At 33.2% G+C, this 18,691-nt stretch overlaps 2 protein-coding genes across 6 annotated transcripts in view; both read right to left on the bottom strand.

The window, feature by feature from the left end:
• Nucleotides 1-134: 134 nt before the first annotated feature.
• LOC130641162 (E3 ubiquitin-protein ligase NRDP1-like) lies at nt 135-4,324 on the bottom strand. 2 transcript variants are annotated; one of them, XM_057447843.1, is made up of 2 exons: nt 3,910-4,324; nt 135-1,158 (listed from the first exon to the last, which is right to left on the bottom strand). In XM_057447843.1, exon 2 carries the CDS (start codon nt 1,141-1,143, stop codon nt 241-243), a length of 903 nt encoding a protein of 300 aa, XP_057303826.1. In that variant the 5' UTR covers nt 1,144-1,158; nt 3,910-4,324; the 3' UTR covers nt 135-240. The 2 variants fall into 2 exon arrangements, with proteins under 2 accessions (XP_057303826.1, XP_057303827.1); XM_057447844.1 differs by having other exon boundaries at nt 4,005-4,324.
• Nucleotides 4,325-4,732: 408 nt separating this feature from the next.
• LOC130641154 (DNA-dependent protein kinase catalytic subunit-like) overlaps nt 4,733-18,691 on the bottom strand; it is a 65,188-nt gene continuing 51,229 nt past the window's right edge. For 2 of the 4 annotated variants that reach the window (XM_057447830.1, XM_057447831.1), the window contains exons 65-87: nt 18,090-18,162; nt 17,404-17,460; nt 16,740-16,872; nt 15,455-15,559; nt 15,024-15,106; nt 14,304-14,395; nt 13,809-13,873; nt 13,509-13,669; nt 13,059-13,270; nt 12,698-12,782; nt 12,049-12,228; nt 11,307-11,375; nt 11,092-11,227; nt 10,661-10,728; nt 10,379-10,501; nt 9,869-9,966; nt 9,091-9,189; nt 8,868-9,005; nt 8,114-8,315; nt 7,564-7,752; nt 6,704-6,740; nt 5,914-6,004; nt 4,733-5,141 (exon numbers count right to left, since the gene is read on the bottom strand). In XM_057447830.1, the coding sequence (XP_057303813.1) occupies nt 4,916-5,141; nt 5,914-6,004; nt 6,704-6,740; nt 7,564-7,752; nt 8,114-8,315; nt 8,868-9,005; nt 9,091-9,189; nt 9,869-9,966; nt 10,379-10,501; nt 10,661-10,728; nt 11,092-11,227; nt 11,307-11,375; nt 12,049-12,228; nt 12,698-12,782; nt 13,059-13,270; nt 13,509-13,669; nt 13,809-13,873; nt 14,304-14,395; nt 15,024-15,106; nt 15,455-15,559; nt 16,740-16,872; nt 17,404-17,460; nt 18,090-18,162 (2,722 nt within the window). In that variant the 3' untranslated portion in view covers nt 4,733-4,915. Of the gene's footprint in view, nt 5,142-5,913; nt 6,005-6,703; nt 6,741-7,563; nt 7,753-8,113; nt 8,316-8,867; nt 9,006-9,090; nt 9,190-9,868; nt 9,967-10,378; nt 10,502-10,660; nt 10,729-11,091; nt 11,228-11,306; nt 11,376-12,048; nt 12,229-12,697; nt 12,783-13,058; nt 13,271-13,508; nt 13,670-13,808; nt 13,874-14,303; nt 14,396-14,936; nt 15,107-15,454; nt 15,560-16,739; nt 16,873-17,403; nt 17,461-18,089; nt 18,163-18,691 lie in introns of those variants that run through there. The other 2 variants (XM_057447832.1, XM_057447833.1) reach the window with 2 other exon arrangements.

Raw genomic sequence — 18,691 nt, 5'->3', positions numbered from 1 at the left:
AAGTATGCAAATGGTATTTATTCAACAACTTCTGTTACTCTGCATTTTTAGTGAACTTTCTGTATGGAAATTTAAACTAATGAATGCTTAGGAAGAGTCAGGGGGTCAGGTAACGCCAGGGATTTCAAAAACAATTTATCTGTAAAAACCTTTTCAGAACTTCGTTCAATTACATATGGTACTATAATTTTCTAAACTTAAACTTTGTAAAAAAAATATTTTTCCTATGGCAGTACGTCATTAAGGGGATTGTCTGGGGAAGCGTTCACACGTGATTTGTTCCAGCCATCTTTCTAAGGTCCATCTATGATGTTCAGGAAACCAGTTACTAGCATACGCAGTCGCTAACAACATGTGCACGTCTTCAGAATATCCAGCATAGTTGTGGTAATACGTGAACGAACGTTTGATAGCCATAAATATTCTGTTGCGATCTATGCGCGGTGGTTTTGAAAGAAGGTATTTAGCTATCAAACACGACAGTTGTGAGATACTACTTGGAGAATAACCGTAGCTATAGTCTGGATCAAATTCTGGCAAAATAGACGTGTTCAAACTAGTTGTTTCATCGCGCAGATCATTTAATTCAGATTCTAACTCGGTTACATTCACTTTCGATCTCTCAAGAGCTTTTTTTGTGTGATTGAGTTCAAGTTCTAAAGCTGCTATTTTACGTGATAACATATCGATAGAAACGAGATCCCCTATCGATGTTCCTGATGTCACGATCTCATTTTCGATTGCGGAACACGTAATACAGTGGTCTGCTAAATCGCAATATGGAACTTTAACTTTGCACGCAATACATTCTACTTGTCGATACTCGCAAATTTCAAGGTGGGTTTCGAGTCTTTCGAGGCGCACAACTAATTTGCAACCTGAATCTTTATTGTCGCACCACACTGGTAACGAACGAACGATATTTCGTAACGAAATGTTAGGTATCAGATCGTATCGAGATGTATACGCACGGCAAACAGGACACGATTCTGTATCGGGTTTTGCAAGCCAAATCGATAAGCACGCATGACAAAACGAGTGACCACACATTGTCACGACAGACTGCTTCATAATGCCTGCGCAAATGTTACACACCAAATTCTGGTCGACATTCGTTACGAAATTATTGATGTTGTACCCCATGTTGTTTAGCGTGGACTAAAATGACAAATAAAATTGATCACGCATGCACATCCCCAGGTTATTCTGGCCCTAAATTAATAAATCGTTTTTTTTTTCTTTTCTAACACCACGATGGCGAAAAAGAAAAATACATTTTACGAAGGCTGCATTAAACAGTGAATGACATTTTATGGTGAGTGTACAATGCAAAGATGGCGGGTGTGGTGTTTCGTCGTGCCGGTATAAAAAGAGAGACAAAAAGCCCCGGGGTTCGTGGTCGCCCTAACCCGTTATTACCTGCAGACTGATTACGGGATACAAAATAACCAGATATATAATTTGACGCTTGCTTCTAAATTTTAATTGAAATGCTATCAAAATAATCAAAAAGGCAAAATGCCCTGAGAACGAGGTTGTTAATTTTGTAAAAACAAAAAAGGATAATAAAAAGGATAGGAAGATTCTAGTAGCAATAGATAAATACAAATTAATTATATCAAACCTAAGAATCACAAGAGTACGAAGTTTTGGAATAATAAAGTAAACCACTAATCAACGCTTGAGTTTTATGTATGCCCATCGTTTGGTAAACAACAAGGCATCCGGAAAAATTAAAAAACGCCCAGGGCATTTATTTCCGGATTTTTAACAGCGCAACGAGATTAGTTTCCAACTTTGTTTTGAATTTTTAATATCGTGTAAAAAAGCCATTATAAGTTATCGTCGTCATCAAAGAGAACGCCTTTAATTATTGTTTACAAAACTGCTGACACTGCTACAACACCACATGTAACTCAAAAAAATCTCTCGCATGCAAAAAAACACGAGAAGATATTTGTACTATATCTACCAACTTTAGCAACGCATAATTCATATCATTCATACTGTTTCAAATTTCCGCCACGCCTAAAATTTCCAACTTTCATCTTCAATTTGAACCACGTGTTGATTTTAATAGGAAATCCTATTCTTTTTTTAAAAAAAAATATTTTTCATTAAAGAAAAACTTGCCTTTTTTCAGTACTATTGAAGGTGTGAAAAAATGTAAAAAAGGTATTCAAAATTATTCACATTCCACAACTTTACCACCCTTTCATTAGGGCGGAGTAGGGCGTTTTTATGGCGTAGGTGCATAAGATGTTTAAACAGGATGTTTCTTGAGTACTTTAAAATTTGTTTTATGCAATAATCACCTTTTCATGATTTGAAAAATGCCAACCTCATGCCTAGGCTTCTTAGGTTTTTTTTTACATCAAGGCGGAATCTGAAGCAGACCTCCTCTGGCAAAGAGGCACCGTTATATTTAACAAAGAATGAAGAAAGCTAAAAATGTTTTTGGATATATAACTACATAGAAATTCTTCTTCAGTTTCTATATCGATATTAAAAATGAAAAAGCCTGGTAACGAGTGGGAACAATACGATATCTACAAATGAAATGTGATGAAGTTACCGATGTCTCATCAACTACTAACGTAAGACGTAAAATGTTAGGGATTTTTTAACTTTTTTTTAAATTTTTTGTTTCATTGGAAATGGTCACACGTACGTATGAAGTCTTGTTTGTTACGTTATATCGTATTTGTAAAATATTCGTTATAATTAAGCTTTAAAATCTTATTTATAGCCTTAAAACCTTTTGTTTTTAGCATTCCATTACAACAAGAGATATTAAAAACTTTTTTTATTAGAAACTAGTCGATAAGGCCCGTGGAGTAATCCACTTAGGCAGAGGGACAATGGAAAATAGGTTTTTTTAGATTTTTTGCTGACGTCAGCAGTGCAGGTGCAAAAAAAATTGGCGAAGTTTAGTTTATTCGTTGCCTGTAATGTGTAGAAGTTAAAACGCTGATCAAAATAATGTATAGGATCATATGTTTTCGACAAACGCCTAAGGAGATATAAGGTTTTAAAAATTTTGACGTCAGCAATGAACCGTCAAAACCCAAATTTTTTTTAAGAAATTCGTATACCTGTTGCCTTCATCGTATAGATCTTGAAGCACTGATTAAGAAAATGTATAGGATCATGTACTTTTGGTAAACGGTTGCAGAGATATTAGGGTTTGAAGATTTTTGATGACGTAATTAACCCGTCCAATTACCCAAATTGGTCCTAGGTGGTCCCTAGTTACCCACGCAGTGAAAAATCATTGACGTCACCACCTCGTTTCCAAGTTATTTGCCCTCAAAGTTTTAGATGCACTGTAATGGCTTCATTATTTTAATATAGGATATTGACGTTAAAGTAGTGTTATTGACGTCGCGCCGTAAAGTCAGAAAATTTAGCATATTAGACATGCATTTTTCGGCTACATCAAAGGAAAATGAACACATCCACTTTGCCTGTTACAGACACACAAACAGACACACTCTCCGTATTATTATAAGAGAATTAAGATTTTTTGAAAACTAAAAATTATATTTATTTACTTAACAAAAAAGTCAGTACTAATGCATTCATTGAATTTTTATTTATACTTTGTAGAATTACGAAAAACAAGATATCGATATTACTGCATACAACCAAACTCGTTTCCAGGGCTCCATTTTTTATAAAATAATAGCACTTGTTCTTTGGCCAGAGAAAACATTGGTGTAACTTTGGGAATTTTTTTCTACGCATATGCTAAAGCCGATGCGCATATAATGTGCATTAAATTTTTATTTACTACGCACAAGAGATAATAGCTTTAACTAATACAGTAATAATAGGGTCTTGACAAAAAAAACACAATATTCACAGTGTTAAAAAATTTGTAACCAAAAATTACTAACAATAACGAACCTTTATTTGTAGTTCATAAGAAAATTGGAAATATCTTCTCACGTGTAGTAAAAAGCAGACAACATACAGGGAAATAAAAAACCATGAGCACTTACATCCGTGTGTCCTTTTAAATCCCAGCTGTCAACATCAAAAACAAAACATAATTTAAGATATTAAACAAATTTAACTAATAACCATGTAATTATGCAATCATTTAAGCGTGGCAATCAATTTAATTACAAGTCTTTCGAAACATAAATTATGATAAATTAATTTTCAGGTTATTTTCAGGTTAAAAAATGTTAAGATACTTCATTGAATATAAATCTCCTTCCCATTGCTTTGACTTGTTCTCCTTCCTAAAGTATCCCAATATAATAACCGTGTTAAGGTTAGAACTCTGTGGAGGAGTTCATGACATCACTAATTACAACTCCCCGTGTTTAGCTATGAAGGTCGTATGAAATATCTAAACTGGTTATATTTTTATAGCCATCCATTTTACGACTGTTTTTATTATTTTAGAAGATATAAAAGCAAAGGTGATATTTTTTTTCACTATGATATTAACTAGTTAACACATGCGAATGTTTTTTTTAATTTTATTTTAGTATTAACACAAAAAATAGGAGTTAATGATCCCCACCGCAGAGCCTCTGGTAAAGTAAAAGAACAAAAATTATCTATTCTCTTTAAAGTCTTCATAGAACAAAATACAAAACAAAAACAAAAACGTAACAATAAAAAAGAGAGTCGTGTATATCTCACCTTAGATATTAAAGCTCTTTTTCTCTTGCGGAGAAGAAAAAAAAATTCGTAGGAAAAAGTGAGGCGTCAAAATTTAAATAATTGCTTGCGGGTATAAAGTTCCAAAAAGAGAAATAACATGACGCTAAAAAAAAAGGGTGACAATAACAGAATAAATCAATAACAGAATGGTTAAAAGTCAAGAAAAAAAACAAAAAAAACAACAACAACAAAAAATCAGTATTGTTTTAGCCTGAAGCAGATATACTTATTGCTGTTAAACCCACGGCCTCCAGCCAATATAAGTTCTCCCTAATATATTCGCGTCCGTTGCTTGATCTACTAAACAATCGACCTGTTCTTCAACTGTTAAATTGTATTTCCCAGGTAGTTCACTTCTTTCTAGATATTTCGTGCGACAGTTACGTGACGCATCACCTCTCGCTACACAAATAAAATCTTTCAAAGCAGAATTGTGAGAGTGGCCATGGCGTAGCTCTTCCCTAAAAATAGTTAAAACTGTGAAAAATGATGTTATTATGCTATCGTTACTAATACCTTGTTTTTTTGTGACAGAAGCACTTGACGGGGTTATTCTCTTCTCTGCAGCGCGAAAAGGGCCGGGGTCAGGCGTTTAAAAGTCCGCCGTAATCGTTTGAAAGTGACATTTCGTAATTTTCACCATGGTATTTTAACAAAAAGTTACCTTAAGAATGACATACAAACGTTACAGTAAAAAAGAAGAGCTGTTCAATTTGTAACTATTCGTAATTTTACGAATAGAGCAGGCTCGAGGGCGTGTAACATTTTCAGCTTTAATAATGTTTTGTATAACTTGACGGTAGTGTGTTTGCTTCGTTAAAGTGTTACACTTGAGTTGTGTTCAGATGTTAAAAACTCTCTGAAGTTGTAAGTGGAAACTTTGAACACCCCAAAACAACACCTTTTAATTTACCAAATTTTGTGTTAATAAAGCCCAATAAAAATAAACCCTCTTTTACACTGCAAACCAAACACGAAAATAAGTTTGACTATTCTTTAAGAGTACGAATGAACCTGAAAGTATGCATTGTCTAGTCGGCTAATAACACTAATTGACACTAAAATGTTACTGCTCCCGCGATTGCAAGCAGAAAACGTCCGATTCCTTTCAAACTTATTTCACGCCAAAAATTTGGTTTCAATACTTTATTAATTAGTATCGTATATTTAAAAGCCTGGTCTGCTCAAGGTTAATACATCAACCTGTAAATAACTTTGTCAAATCGTACTTACTGGGTGATATGTGCAGGATTGATTCCATTCAGCTTCAGTTTGCAAATATTAACTTTCAACTTTGGATACCATGACGACGATGTTGTTGACCCTGGGTTGACAGAAATTATAAATACAGTCTACCCTCGGTATCCGAATACTCATAACTTTTCGAATGTTTACAATTTTAGATTTTTAAAATCCTCATTTCAAAAATAGCTACCAAGCGTGGTAAAAAAACGTTAACAATAAATGGACTGGTATAAACCTTCGTCTTCATATTGTCATCATGTGGTATGTTGTATATACAGTCTACGCTCGTAAAAAAGTACGGACATTTCGCTACCTCGAACTTAACTTCGACGCTGGATATCTTTTCTATCCTTTATGTCGAACTTTTTCGTCGGTTCCCGAGAGTTCGAGCTATAGAGCGTCGACTGTAGAAGAAAAAACCGCGCTTACTAAAATAGTGCTAACGGGCATAATTAGGGTTTAAGAGAATTATCTTTGTTGTGATTACGATCACGACCACGGTGTAAGATATTGATATCTAAAAAACATGAAATGTTCGGAACGCAACATACCGTAACATGCCGAAATCAAGCGCAGCGCTTATCAGTGATGATAGAAGATTTTGATGCGCTTATCTGAGGGGGCGCTTATCCCCGATTATCTTGGATTTGGTGCGCTTAACAACGGGTGCGCTTATAATCGGGTGCGCTTAACAACGGGTGCGCTTATAATCGGGTGCGCTTGATTTCGGGATTTTACGGCAATACAACAAATACAGGGGAAAAAAATTTAAACTCACCACTATCAAGACTAATGGCTGCTCTTTTGGCGTGATCCTGAATGATTAAAAATATTTGATGCAAGAACAAAAAAAACAATGGATTGCAATTACAATGTTTGCACGCAAATCGAAAGATCAACTTTTTGTCCGAAAACATATTTGCATACCATTTTGCGTTACAGACAGACGGAGAGACGTATACGGGTATCATAATATAGATAGATAGATAATTTATCGTTGGATAAAAATATCAACAGTATATGATACAATACATACGAAGACATATAAAGACTCCACTAATAATAAAATAATTGTTCCCTTTTTTCAAAAAGGTCACTAAGGGCGAATCTCCACGGGATGATTTTCACGACGATCGTTATCAATACTTGAATTTAATTGGCCGCGATTTTCGTCATGACGAAAAGTTGAATTGGTTTCTACTTTTCGTCACAAAAACCGTCGCGAATATTGTCCAGTGGAGATTCGGCTTAATAACAGGAGTTCCGATATGGTAAGCCAGTTAAAATGGCCGAAGTGAACTTTTTGACAATGGAAAACAAAAGTTGATCACGTATTGTCGTTTCTGTCGCAAGCTTCAGAATCTTGATATCCTCATTCCATTACAGTTTGAATCAAATTGTTTTTTGTTTTTTAGCTTATCATTCGACAATATTTGTGCTCGAAAATATAATCTGTAAAATATGACCGAAAATTATTCTATCAAAATTTTAGAATATTGCTAAAAATATTTCAAGTATTAAATGTTTTTTTCGTTTAAATTTACCCACTTACCCACTGAAATTTTTGCGCTTTAAAGTAGCCGGAAAATTAGGCAAAAGAGGCGACACATATAACAACTAGTAAATCATAAAACCAACCTCCCAATCAAGAAGAGGCTCGTTAATAAACACATCCATCGTATTAAGCAGTGAACTAGCATGCTTGCGAAATGCTTGCAAGACGGCAATCATGGACTGCTTGTATGGTGACGCATCTTGAAGAGGAAGCAGAATATTTATCATCTGTTGCGTCAAGCGAAACGGAATCAACTCTGGAATCCCAAGCAACTAAATCAAAAAAAACAAGCGTAACCATTGCTTTGTTATGCGCCTTTTTGCTACGTAAGCTTACAAATTTAAGGCCACCTTTTTTATTTTGTGTTCCAGAATACGATTAAAAGATAAAAAAAGGAAACGAAATAAGTGAAGCATTTACTACTATAAAAATTCGGCACAGGGAAATAGAAGAAGTAACGACGTTCGTATTTAAGCGGTTTGATTTTCCAAGATAATAAAAGTTTTTCCGAAGTTTTACTCGTATATCTTAAACACATTCTATCTGAGTGATATGTTGAAAGTACACGCCAGCTCCATAATGAGAAAACTCACATTTAATTTCAAAAATCACACAAATTTTAGCTGACATTACCTGAGTAGCGGTACCAAACGCGTGTCCAAAATCAATCCCAACCACTCCACCCGAAGTCTTATCGATAAGGGTGTTCGACAAATGACGATCGCCTATACCCAGAATGTATTGCGCGATACACATACAAGCGTGTGATTGAATGAAATGATTGCGTAAAACAAAGTATGCTTCTGACGACGCAGCCAGTCTTTGAAAAGCTCTCCTACAAGAAGACATTACAATGACTTCACTTAACTATTTGGGGATCCGTGGATAAATTCACGAGTTGGCCCGCCCTTTATTCACCGCATTCTATGTACCTCGCTACTCCGGTTACTATTTTGCGTGACAAACAGACGTATACGGGTATTATATATGAACTAGTCGTTAACCCGTGAAAAAAACACGGGGTCGCACGTCCTTTATATATCGGATTTCGTGTTTCCGTAACAGGACGCAGCTTTCGCCGACACACAGACAGAAGACGGCTATTATTAAAGAGAATAAGCCTGTGGATAAATCCACGCGTTTGCCCGTTTTTTATATATAGCATTTCGTGTTTCCGTAACATGATTATTTTTTGCGCACAAACAGACAGACGGGATACCGCTATTATTAAAGAGATGTTTTGTTCCTAATGCTTTTTATCTGTTATTCACAAAAATACTGCACTTGGACAGACAGAAATCAACTAGCACCTGTACACGTCCGAAATTAAACAAAACAGTTGTTTTACCAACGAAATAAAAGATTACACAAGATATATAAAATTCACCTCAACAAATCCCAAGGAACTGAATTAACTATGTCATGAAAATTTTTTTCTGCTTCACTGCGAGTTGCTTTGTTGTACATAGTTGAATAATCACTTCTATATTTCGCCAAGAATTTCCTGTATTTTTCAGATGGTCCCCTAAATTAATAAAAAAACGTTGGCTAAAAAGTTAAACCACCCCAGGAAGACTCCCAGTGCATGGACATTATTAGATCTAACTTACAATGGGTCATCAAAAGCTTTTCTCTCACGTTCGTCCATTGTCTGTTCGAGCAAATTTTGATAAGGAACGGTATTGTCCACCCATTCTATGATACCTACTCTAAACATATGATTTAAAATCTCATCAAAATAGTATGACAGTAAAATTTACGCGCTGTATACAAAATTTACGCGCCGTCAACAAAATTTAAACATTAAAACATAAAATCTGGGTATCTCGACTTCTACTTTAAAAAAAAAAAGATTAATGAAATACTTATAATTAACATTCAGTGAAATCGTTTTCATAACTTTCGCGTATTTGATTATTCGCTGTCATTAAGCACAGGATCTTTTCGCGTCAACGTAAGATTTTGCTTCATCAATGTAAGATTTTGTTGTCAACATTTAGTTCTTCGACAATATAGGATATTTTTTGGTTTTACAACGTGGGAATTTGTTTGTATAACCAGTATTTTGTTCATAAAAACAGGAGTTGGTTCGTAAAATCAGGAGTTAGGTCGTAAAAGCAGGAGTTAATTCTAGAATTTTGTACCCAGTGTTTTTATAAAAAAAAATAGCCTAACTACATAGATCAAGATGTACCGGTTTAACTGAAATTAGTTTTTTTTTGGATAATAACCAAAGCATTTATAAAGGAGAAGTCAAGCAACAAAATCAAATTTACATCCTCGACGCTGTAATATTGAACAGTACCGAAATCTTATCTTATAGAAGGGAAGAAGGGAAACAGTATTACAGAAGCTTCCCTACTGGTGAAACAAGCTAAAAAAACCTACTTGTTCGTAACAGGGACAACTTGGTATGTTTTCAACCTCAATAAACGATTGCTACAAACAGGATCATTTCTTAACACGATGTTCATCAATTCGAATATCTACACAGAAGAAATTTTAAACCTCGAAAATCATACAAGGACGATAAAAATATTCACGTTGTTTGGTTACCATCTTTTAAAAGTCTGCCAAAGTTGAAACTTTTACTTTAACGCAAAAACAATTCAAGATGGTCTTACGTATTAATGAAATCATACTCCTTTACAACTTGCATAAAATGGTCTATAAATGAATATAATTAGCTCCTCTAATAAACTGGGAAATTTGGGATAAATTTCCATTGAGAAATAGCCGTTTTTAACGGCTACTGAGAACGCTGAATTACACCCTGGAACACTAGATTACACCTTGGAACACTAGAATCCTGTGAGATGTAACACCTCACAGGATTCTAGTGTTTATTGTTTTTTTTACACTCCGAAAAGTACTGAAATACAGGTTTAGGATTTCTACCTGTTCAAGTCGCTGATCAAGCCTTAAATCCTCCCCTCCTTTCACTAAAAACTTGTACTCTTTCTCATCATCACCACGGATAGTAATACGCTTCGGTTGACGCAATGACTTCATTGTTAGTACCTAAGAAATTAAAGAATGAAAGGCTAGAGTTTATACCACATCATGTCAACAAATAGTACGATTTGGGGAATCCAACTGCAACCTGTTAAAAGGTTGGCTAACATTTTTTTCGCGAATTGTTAACTTTTATTCATTCAAATTATTGTGAACTCAACTTACCCTTTGATCAAATCCAACAATTTTGACGTGATATTCTATCATAGGTTTACTATGGCCAACATACTGACCTAAAAATAATTTCAAAATAACCCAAACATTGTAAGCCCACCGAAATAGTGATAACCTGCCTACCAAAAGAATTTACTTCCTGAACTTTAACATTAGGGATAAAAAATCATTTAAAAACATCATTAAAAACAGGGAAAGACAGAGTTGTCTCATAATCTTATTTTATTTCTACATTTTAAGACAAGAGGTTGCAAAAAATATAAGATCGGAAAAAATTTAATTACATCAGGTATTGGACTTGGCCATGAAATCTTCAGAATTCAAATATCATTCAGTATCAACAACCGGTAGAGACATTTCTGTCGTAAGTACTGCTCCAAACATTTTACAACATTTCATTTATAAACAGATAGATGTTTTACCTGGAATTTCAAGGTGGTTTTTAAAACGATCTTTTTGAAATCCACTCAACCAAGGTGAGAAATCTTTTAGGTTACCTTCAAACCTTGCTTTGCGCATATTGTCGAGAGGAAATTTTTTTAAGGCTTCATTGAAACTCTAAATTGAAATAAAGTTTGGAAAGCAGAAAGTTTAAAATAAAAATTTAAAGTAACACATTGTTGATGATATATTCTACCTTTTCATCCATTCCAACAAGCTTTCGGCCATCTTTACCAAACAATGTTTCCAGAGTTTTTTTATACTCCTGGACATAACAAAAGTGCATGGAAGATCAAAATGTATTACCATTCGTACTGCCTTTGTTTTTGGTCGTGTAAACAGGACTTTACACTAAATAACTCACTTTAAATTTTTATTTATACAGACTATTTTGACACAATGCAGAGAGATGTCATTCCGAAAAGAAATCATCCCGGAATACGTGTACAGGCAAACACGAAGAACTGACTTAAAAAGTCCCCAATACGACAGTTAAAAACTTCAGTACTTGTTTACCTATTAATGCCGCCATTTCGCTTTGATGCTTTTATTTGTTTTGGTATCAGAACCAAATCATTTTACTTTTTGCCTTGAAACGAAAAAATTCCGTTTCGCATATAGAATAGGTCCAGTATCAGTGGACATATTTCTACCGTATAAGATTTGATCTCTATCCGCAACTTATAAGCACTGTCTAAGTTTAGTGTAACAGAGGCAATAGCAATAATAAGTATGTTAAAGTGGTGCGATGGTTGACAATTACAACATCGATCAAAACTATGGAATATAAAAAGATTATAGAACAAAATTAAGTTTTAGGAAGACTGTCTGATAAAACAATATATTTTCCCTCTTCACTTCATGTATTCACTTCATGTATTTCACCTATCCAACAACTAGAAGTAATCAAAGTTGAAAAAATTAACATAAAACAAAACCTTGGAAAATTTCTTGATAAAAGAACCTTTTCCAATATCGATTTTACTTCCATTATCTCGCATCGTGGCAACCTGTGAACTTTCTAGATTAAATAACTTCCCGACAAGATCTTTGTAGCATCTTAAAACTTTTTCCTTGTTCTTTTGCCGCACATACTTTTTCAATTCGTAAATGCAGTCCTGAAAAATATTGTAAACAAAATAGTTTCGGGAAAAAGCATTTCTAAAAGCAAAAAACTGAGTACACATTTGTTCTAGTTTTTACATCAACGTATCGCCCCTCAAGTATAAAGGAAATTTCTGTCATTTTAAAATAATTACATAAGCGTATTTCTCACGAAAAAGGACCTATCTCCTTGAAATGGAGAACTCCATTTCAAGGAGATAGGTCCTTTAACTTTACGTCTTTTTAACTAAGGTCTTCCCCTACCAGAAAAAAAAAGTGAATCAGAGATTCGGCTTCTCTAATTTTTGTTGTAACATTTCTAGGTTTAATACAGCTGCCTTAAAATTACAATTTTAAAAATTTTCAGAACCAAAAGATAAATTTAGTTCCATTCTATAAAAATCTACCCAAAAGTTAATTTCTAAGAATTTGGAGTAATATTCCATCAAGGGACAAATACGTGATTCGTAACAACAAAAATACCTTGAACACATGAGTAGGGTTAGTAAGTTGTCCTAATGAATCAGCAAATGGCTCCAAAAGCGGCGAAGTGACATGTGCTTGCAACCTATAAAAGAAACGTAGACTTGTACTACATTCTAAAACAAAATAATTGGAAAGTTAACTCTACTGTTCCCACAAATAGTTATAAACGCATTTTTGATACAAAACACGTGCCTTGAATTTGTCAATGTTTAAAATAGACACGGGCGTAAGATCTAAGGTTATTTGGTTAGATACACACTGAAAGATTATAAAATTGTACGAAACGCTAAAATGCACTGCGAGTGAACAATTCTTTTAATTTATATCACTTTAAATTAAAGTCAGCTTAAAATCAAACCTGGTAAAATAATCCTTTCTTTTTTTTCCGTCAGAATCATTCGTGAAGTGATATTGATCACTACTAACTCTCAAGGGATACATCAACGCCTGGGGGTAGGCACGAGCAATAGCATTTAGAATGGTCACCAAACTGCTTTGTGCAGATTTATCAATCAAGGCAACTATCTGATTAATCCATGCTAAAAACATCCAACATGGAACTTGTCCTGACTGAAAAAAAAATTTGTATTTTTTGAAAGATTTTTGAAAATGAAGAAACAAATAAAAACTACCCAAAGAAGAATTGAATTCAACAAAACATAGCAGGAGAATAAAACCTACATCAAAATGGAAAGATATGGACAATTGTAATGTCTATTACGATCGGTAAAACATGTTGAAACAAGTGGACCAGATCATACTATCTAACAGTCCTCTTCAAAAAACATCAAAAGTTATAATTTTTAACCTGTTTCAGGAACACTTCTCTCGTGTCTTTGTATACATCGATAAGTTGTAACAGTCTCGGAAATCGAAGACGAGCTTTCTCAGAATTCAACTTCATTGCTTTCAATAGATTTCGAATGATGGTGTCAGCGTGTCCACAATTTTCTTTTGTGTCTTTGTCATCTAGAAGAAATATACAAATGGTATGAACAACTGAGGGTGATGGTTGACAACTAAACAGAATTTCAAGTACACTCAATAATATACTGCATATCATTTTTTACGTTCGACTTAATTACAGACATAAGAGACAATGGCGAACCTTCTTCTTTCAGTCTGTCATCACAGAAATCAACCATTTTCATCAATGCTCTCACTTGAAAGTCCCTACATAAAAACATAGGTCATAGCATTTTACGAGGGCTTCAAAAAAAATGCAGCATCGATCGAGTTGGTTTTCCACACTAGTTGAGGAAGTGATGTTATTACAAACTTCCCTGCTTTTCTAGCAGTTCAGGCAAATTGTTTCCTGAGAATAAAATTCTTTTTGCTGAAGTACAACGAATCATTTAAAAACGTATTCTCCAACGACTGGCGAATTGATATACCAAATTGTAACCAATACATAACGATTAACAAAAATAAAAAAACTTTCATTAAGTAGTGAGCTAAAATTTGGGAAGTCTCTTCTCCTGCAAACCTTCAAATCAAACAATAACAACACTTCACTTTTCCCACCCTCTGAGGGAGAGTGCTGATAATGAAACTTTGAAATTAAACTAACAACAGTCATTCCTTTTTTCTAACAGTCTCTTACCTTGTGGTTGGTTGTGCTTCATCTAATCTATTTGAGCACGTGATAGCCAGCTCAAGTGCACTCTGGCAATGTTCATGCAATCTTGCAACACACTATGAAGAAATGATGGAATGTATCACTAAATTTGGTAGGTTGGAATAAAATCTTATAAAAACCTTTTTCGTGCGAAATAAATATTTCTTTTTAAATAAATCAATACTTTGTCTTTACTTGCTTGTATAGAAAATTGGAGGTTTTGTGAAATTTACTGAATTCGCAATTTCTTTAATTTCAAGCACAAAATCTTTGAAGAGTCATCAAGTAAAAAAGGTAATGTGATGAGACCTAAAATACTGTAAGTGACTACTAAACATGGAAAAAAGTTACTGAATGTTGAATCTTAATTGTAGGGGTAGTTAAGCTATTCTATTCGTCGAATGAATAAAATGATTTTTAACTATTGCAAAAGTTTTAGGTGGAAGAAGTCTTTTCTGGGTAAGGTGCTCGTTTGAAGATTTTTTTCAGAAGCCAACTATTTATCACCAAAATAGTACATTACGTTTTTAATAAACATTGGTTTATAAAAAAGAAAAGCTTTAGTTATTAAATAAAAACAAATACTGCTCCAAGAAGTCACCTTTTTTAAAAAAAGAAGAGGGGCGTGTAAAAAGGACAGGGGCGTTTTTGCGAAAGGTGTAGATTTGAGTATCATTTAATATTTTATATAAAACAAATGCATACAGCATTTTTATCTGTTGAAATGCCTGTCAGAACAGTTAACTTAGAGATGTTCTCTTGGATCAATCTTTCTGCATCTTCTTGATCTACAAAAATACAATTTATTTTTACAAATTCTAAGCAGAGGTATTTCATTTTTACAAATTCTAAGCAGAAGTAGGGCTTTCATTTACGGTTGCGATATTATTTTTTTTTATGACTAGATATAATCAATGAAGCCTTGACTATAAAAAATTTCCCTGCTGTATGAAATTTAAATCTTTATCATGGATTCGTTCTGGACATTTCACAATGTCTTGAAAAGCAGAAAAAACAACATCTAAATTCTTTATTGCAGAAACCCCCTCCAAAGAAAGTTCTCAAGAAAACAAGGGTACGATTGAACTAAGAAAAAATAAATGAAAACTAAAAAAAGAAATGAATTCAACACCTACCGCAGGTTTGTAAACACGTAATCATACTTTTCCATGTTTTGTATTCCAATAATTTTTGCTTTACATTCATCTTATCATCTTTGCACGCATCCTTTTGTGAATTGTCTGAGAAAATATAGAAGAAATAAAAACAACAAAAATTCTATATACAGGTTATAACCTGCACACATTTTCCCCAACTATGAGAATAACCAAACAGTGTTTGACCAACATACTGCATTCAGTAGGCTTTACTTAGGAATTAAAAACACCAGTAGTTGCAAGCATTATTTGGAAAGTCCAAGTTTGGTGTCGTTTGTGGAAGAGTCATAGAGTTGCTACGTTGAATGCTAAAAACTATCAGCTGAACTATTCTTAATAATCATCGATTTTTACTTATTTTTAGTATGATAATGTCCATAAGTCCTTAAAATAGACTTTTGGATTGTAAAATAGGAAAAATTAAAGGCGGACTTTGCAGTTCATTAAGACACATGGTGGACAAATTTTTGAAACAGTCCTAACTTCCACCTTGCTTAATGATATTTCCATTCAAAATTCTATAAAATTAAAATTTTCCTTTCTTGACTTACATAAACAATAGATCATTCTTTTTTAAAAAAAATTTTTTTTCAAACCGCAAGATCATTTTTTTTTACTCAGTCCATTACAATATTGTCTGTCTTTTGCATCATTGACGTTTTTGTTACATGCACCACACTTTCAGCTCCATAAATACTTCTCACTTCATAAGTTTTGTCTAGAAGTTCTTTTGTTGAAAATGTTGGCAAAAATATTTTTTAACTTTTTTGTTGAAATTTTATCTGCTGAAACTTTTTGAACTTCTTAATAAAATTTAAAACACAAATAAAATTTATTTACTAACTTTTTATTTCAAAAAATATAAAAACTGCAATTTAGAATTTTAGAAAACCTACAACCATACACAAATATATTGAAACAAGTAAGCTAATTTCGAAGTCATCCACCACAAATAATTACATTGCATTTTAAACTTGTCAAAGTTCACTCAAATCTTAAACTCTAGAAATATACAAACTGTTGATGTCAGAATTTCAGAGGGCTATCGTGGGCCAGACGTTGTTTATTACGCTGTGCTGGCGTATTAGAAATTGCGGCTAGTAAATTTTAAACACTGTTGCCTCGGCTTATGCGTGTACAAAACATTCAGTTGTAGAGCCTGCTAGCTGCAGAATATTGGCTATTCGACGCTTTTCCCAATAATTAAAAAATAACAAAAAAACTGTCTTGCTTCAATATTTCTGTCCACAGTTGTACTTCTTACCAAGATGATTCATTGCAGAAACAAGTGCACAAATATTAGTTTTAACATTTCTTTGAAACATCTTTACTTTGTCGCAATGTATTTTCACATAAATATGGCGCCAAATCAGTTGTAAGTTGGAAGATGAAAAATGCTAAAAAAGAAAGAATTATTTAACAACAATCAAGCCATGTAAGATTTTAAAAAGATTGTCTAAAATCTTAACTTGTACACTGAAACTATGCAAATAATCCAAAAAAATATTGATACTAAATGTTTTTTTGCAATTTAACTTTTATTTCTTCTGAAATAAAATAATTACGTGATAATTTTTCATCGCCCTTTATTGCACGATAAAACACGATAAAACAGCTAACGGAATACGATAAAACGCCAAAGAAATGTAAACATAACTTGTTAAAAGAAAGCTGTAACAACGTGCATACAGCTATATATTGACAACCAACAACAATACGTCAAAATGGATTGAATACTCTTTAGATCAGAATAAAATTTTCTATTATTGTTAAGACATTCTTTCTTATTATTTGATCTTCTTTTATTATTATTTATTAGTTTCATTTTTTATTTGTACTTCACTATGGAAACTAAATTCAATTTGGAATTCTCCAAAATTAATTTGGTAAACTTTAAAAAAACTATCTGGTAATAAAATTTGACTTACATCAAGAGTTGCTTCAGATGAATCGCGAAGATATTGACATGCTACAGCATAATTTCCCTAAAAAATAATTTTCTTACGTTCAAAACTATACAATGCCAACACATGAGGCAAACCTTTTTAATAAAAAAATGATTCTTGGCCTTCTCAGTTTATTTTTCCTAACGGTCAAGTCAAGTTGGGTTCTAATTTATTCTTAAAATGCTATACCAGGGTTTTTAACATATTGATTCTTCGTAAAAGTATTCTTATTTTTTTTAAATAATAGATAAATATTGAAAAGTGAGCAAACTTTTTGTTTCTGGGTAAAATGAAGAGTGAAAATTGATTAATTAATTGTATAATTGACCCCTTACTTTTACCAGCCTGCTAATTCAAAATTTGGTCAAAAAAAGTTTTTGTTGCAAACAAAAAAAAGTGGCTTAAGATTGCTATTTGGCATTTGTGAATGTGCTCTATGGGAAACATCTAAACTAATACATTTCTTTGTGAGCGGGCGAGTGTAAAAAGTCATATATTTTATTGCCTTGTCTGTTCCTATTTGTTACATATGTATAACACCAGGCATTTTAGTGACAAAACAGTATTTACATATTCCAATATTCTTCATCTATGGTATGGTATGAGAACTCCAATTATTTAATCCCCCTTTCTATTGGCACAGTATAATGAGTTAGCCAATGACATACCTGTTTTCTTGCAACGTCAGCAATTTTTAAAATATTCTTTACTTCTTCAATATCAAGTGTCTTTAAAAAGTCACTGAAAACATATAAGATGTGATTGGTTACAAACAGAAAAAAAACTCTGTATACATACACATATTACTTGAGGGGCAGTAAAAATCATGAAATACAAATTGGTTATTAACCTAATTTTCCAGAAATGTAAGGTCAAGGACACTGAGAGTTATTTTTTTTTACTACCATATTTTCTCCAAAAACGCCCTGGGCGTTTATTTACAAAAATATTTTTTGACATGTATATTTTTTATATATCCTCAGTATTTACAATGTATTCATCTTCTTCTTCATTAAAGTCAATTAAATTCTTTAAAATATTGCCATCTTCAACGTCCGAATCAGTAGGTTCAAAGGGGTTTTCAAATAAACGCCTTTCATCAAACTAGGGGGGGGGCGTTTAAAAAAAAGTTATATTATAAAAAAAATATATTACTTACTATTGCATTTAGAGGGGGCGTTTATTAAAGAGGGGTGTTTTAAAGAGAGGGGGCGTTTATTGGAAAAAATGCGAAATGTTTTTTAATAAATTTTCAATAACTGAATTTTTA

The sequence above is a fragment of the Hydractinia symbiolongicarpus genome, chromosome 4 (genome assembly GCF_029227915.1).
Source record: "Hydractinia symbiolongicarpus strain clone_291-10 chromosome 4, HSymV2.1, whole genome shotgun sequence".
NCBI lineage: Eukaryota > Metazoa > Cnidaria > Hydrozoa > Anthoathecata > Hydractiniidae > Hydractinia > Hydractinia symbiolongicarpus.
Note: the sequence above shows the minus strand (reverse complement) of the source record. Positions and strands in the feature narration are given on the sequence as shown.

Excerpts from the sequence above, each read along its gene's own strand:
- LOC130641162 (XM_057447843.1), bottom strand. The coding sequence starts at position 1,143 with ATGGGGTACAACATCAATAATTTCGTAACGAATGTCGACCAGAATTTG.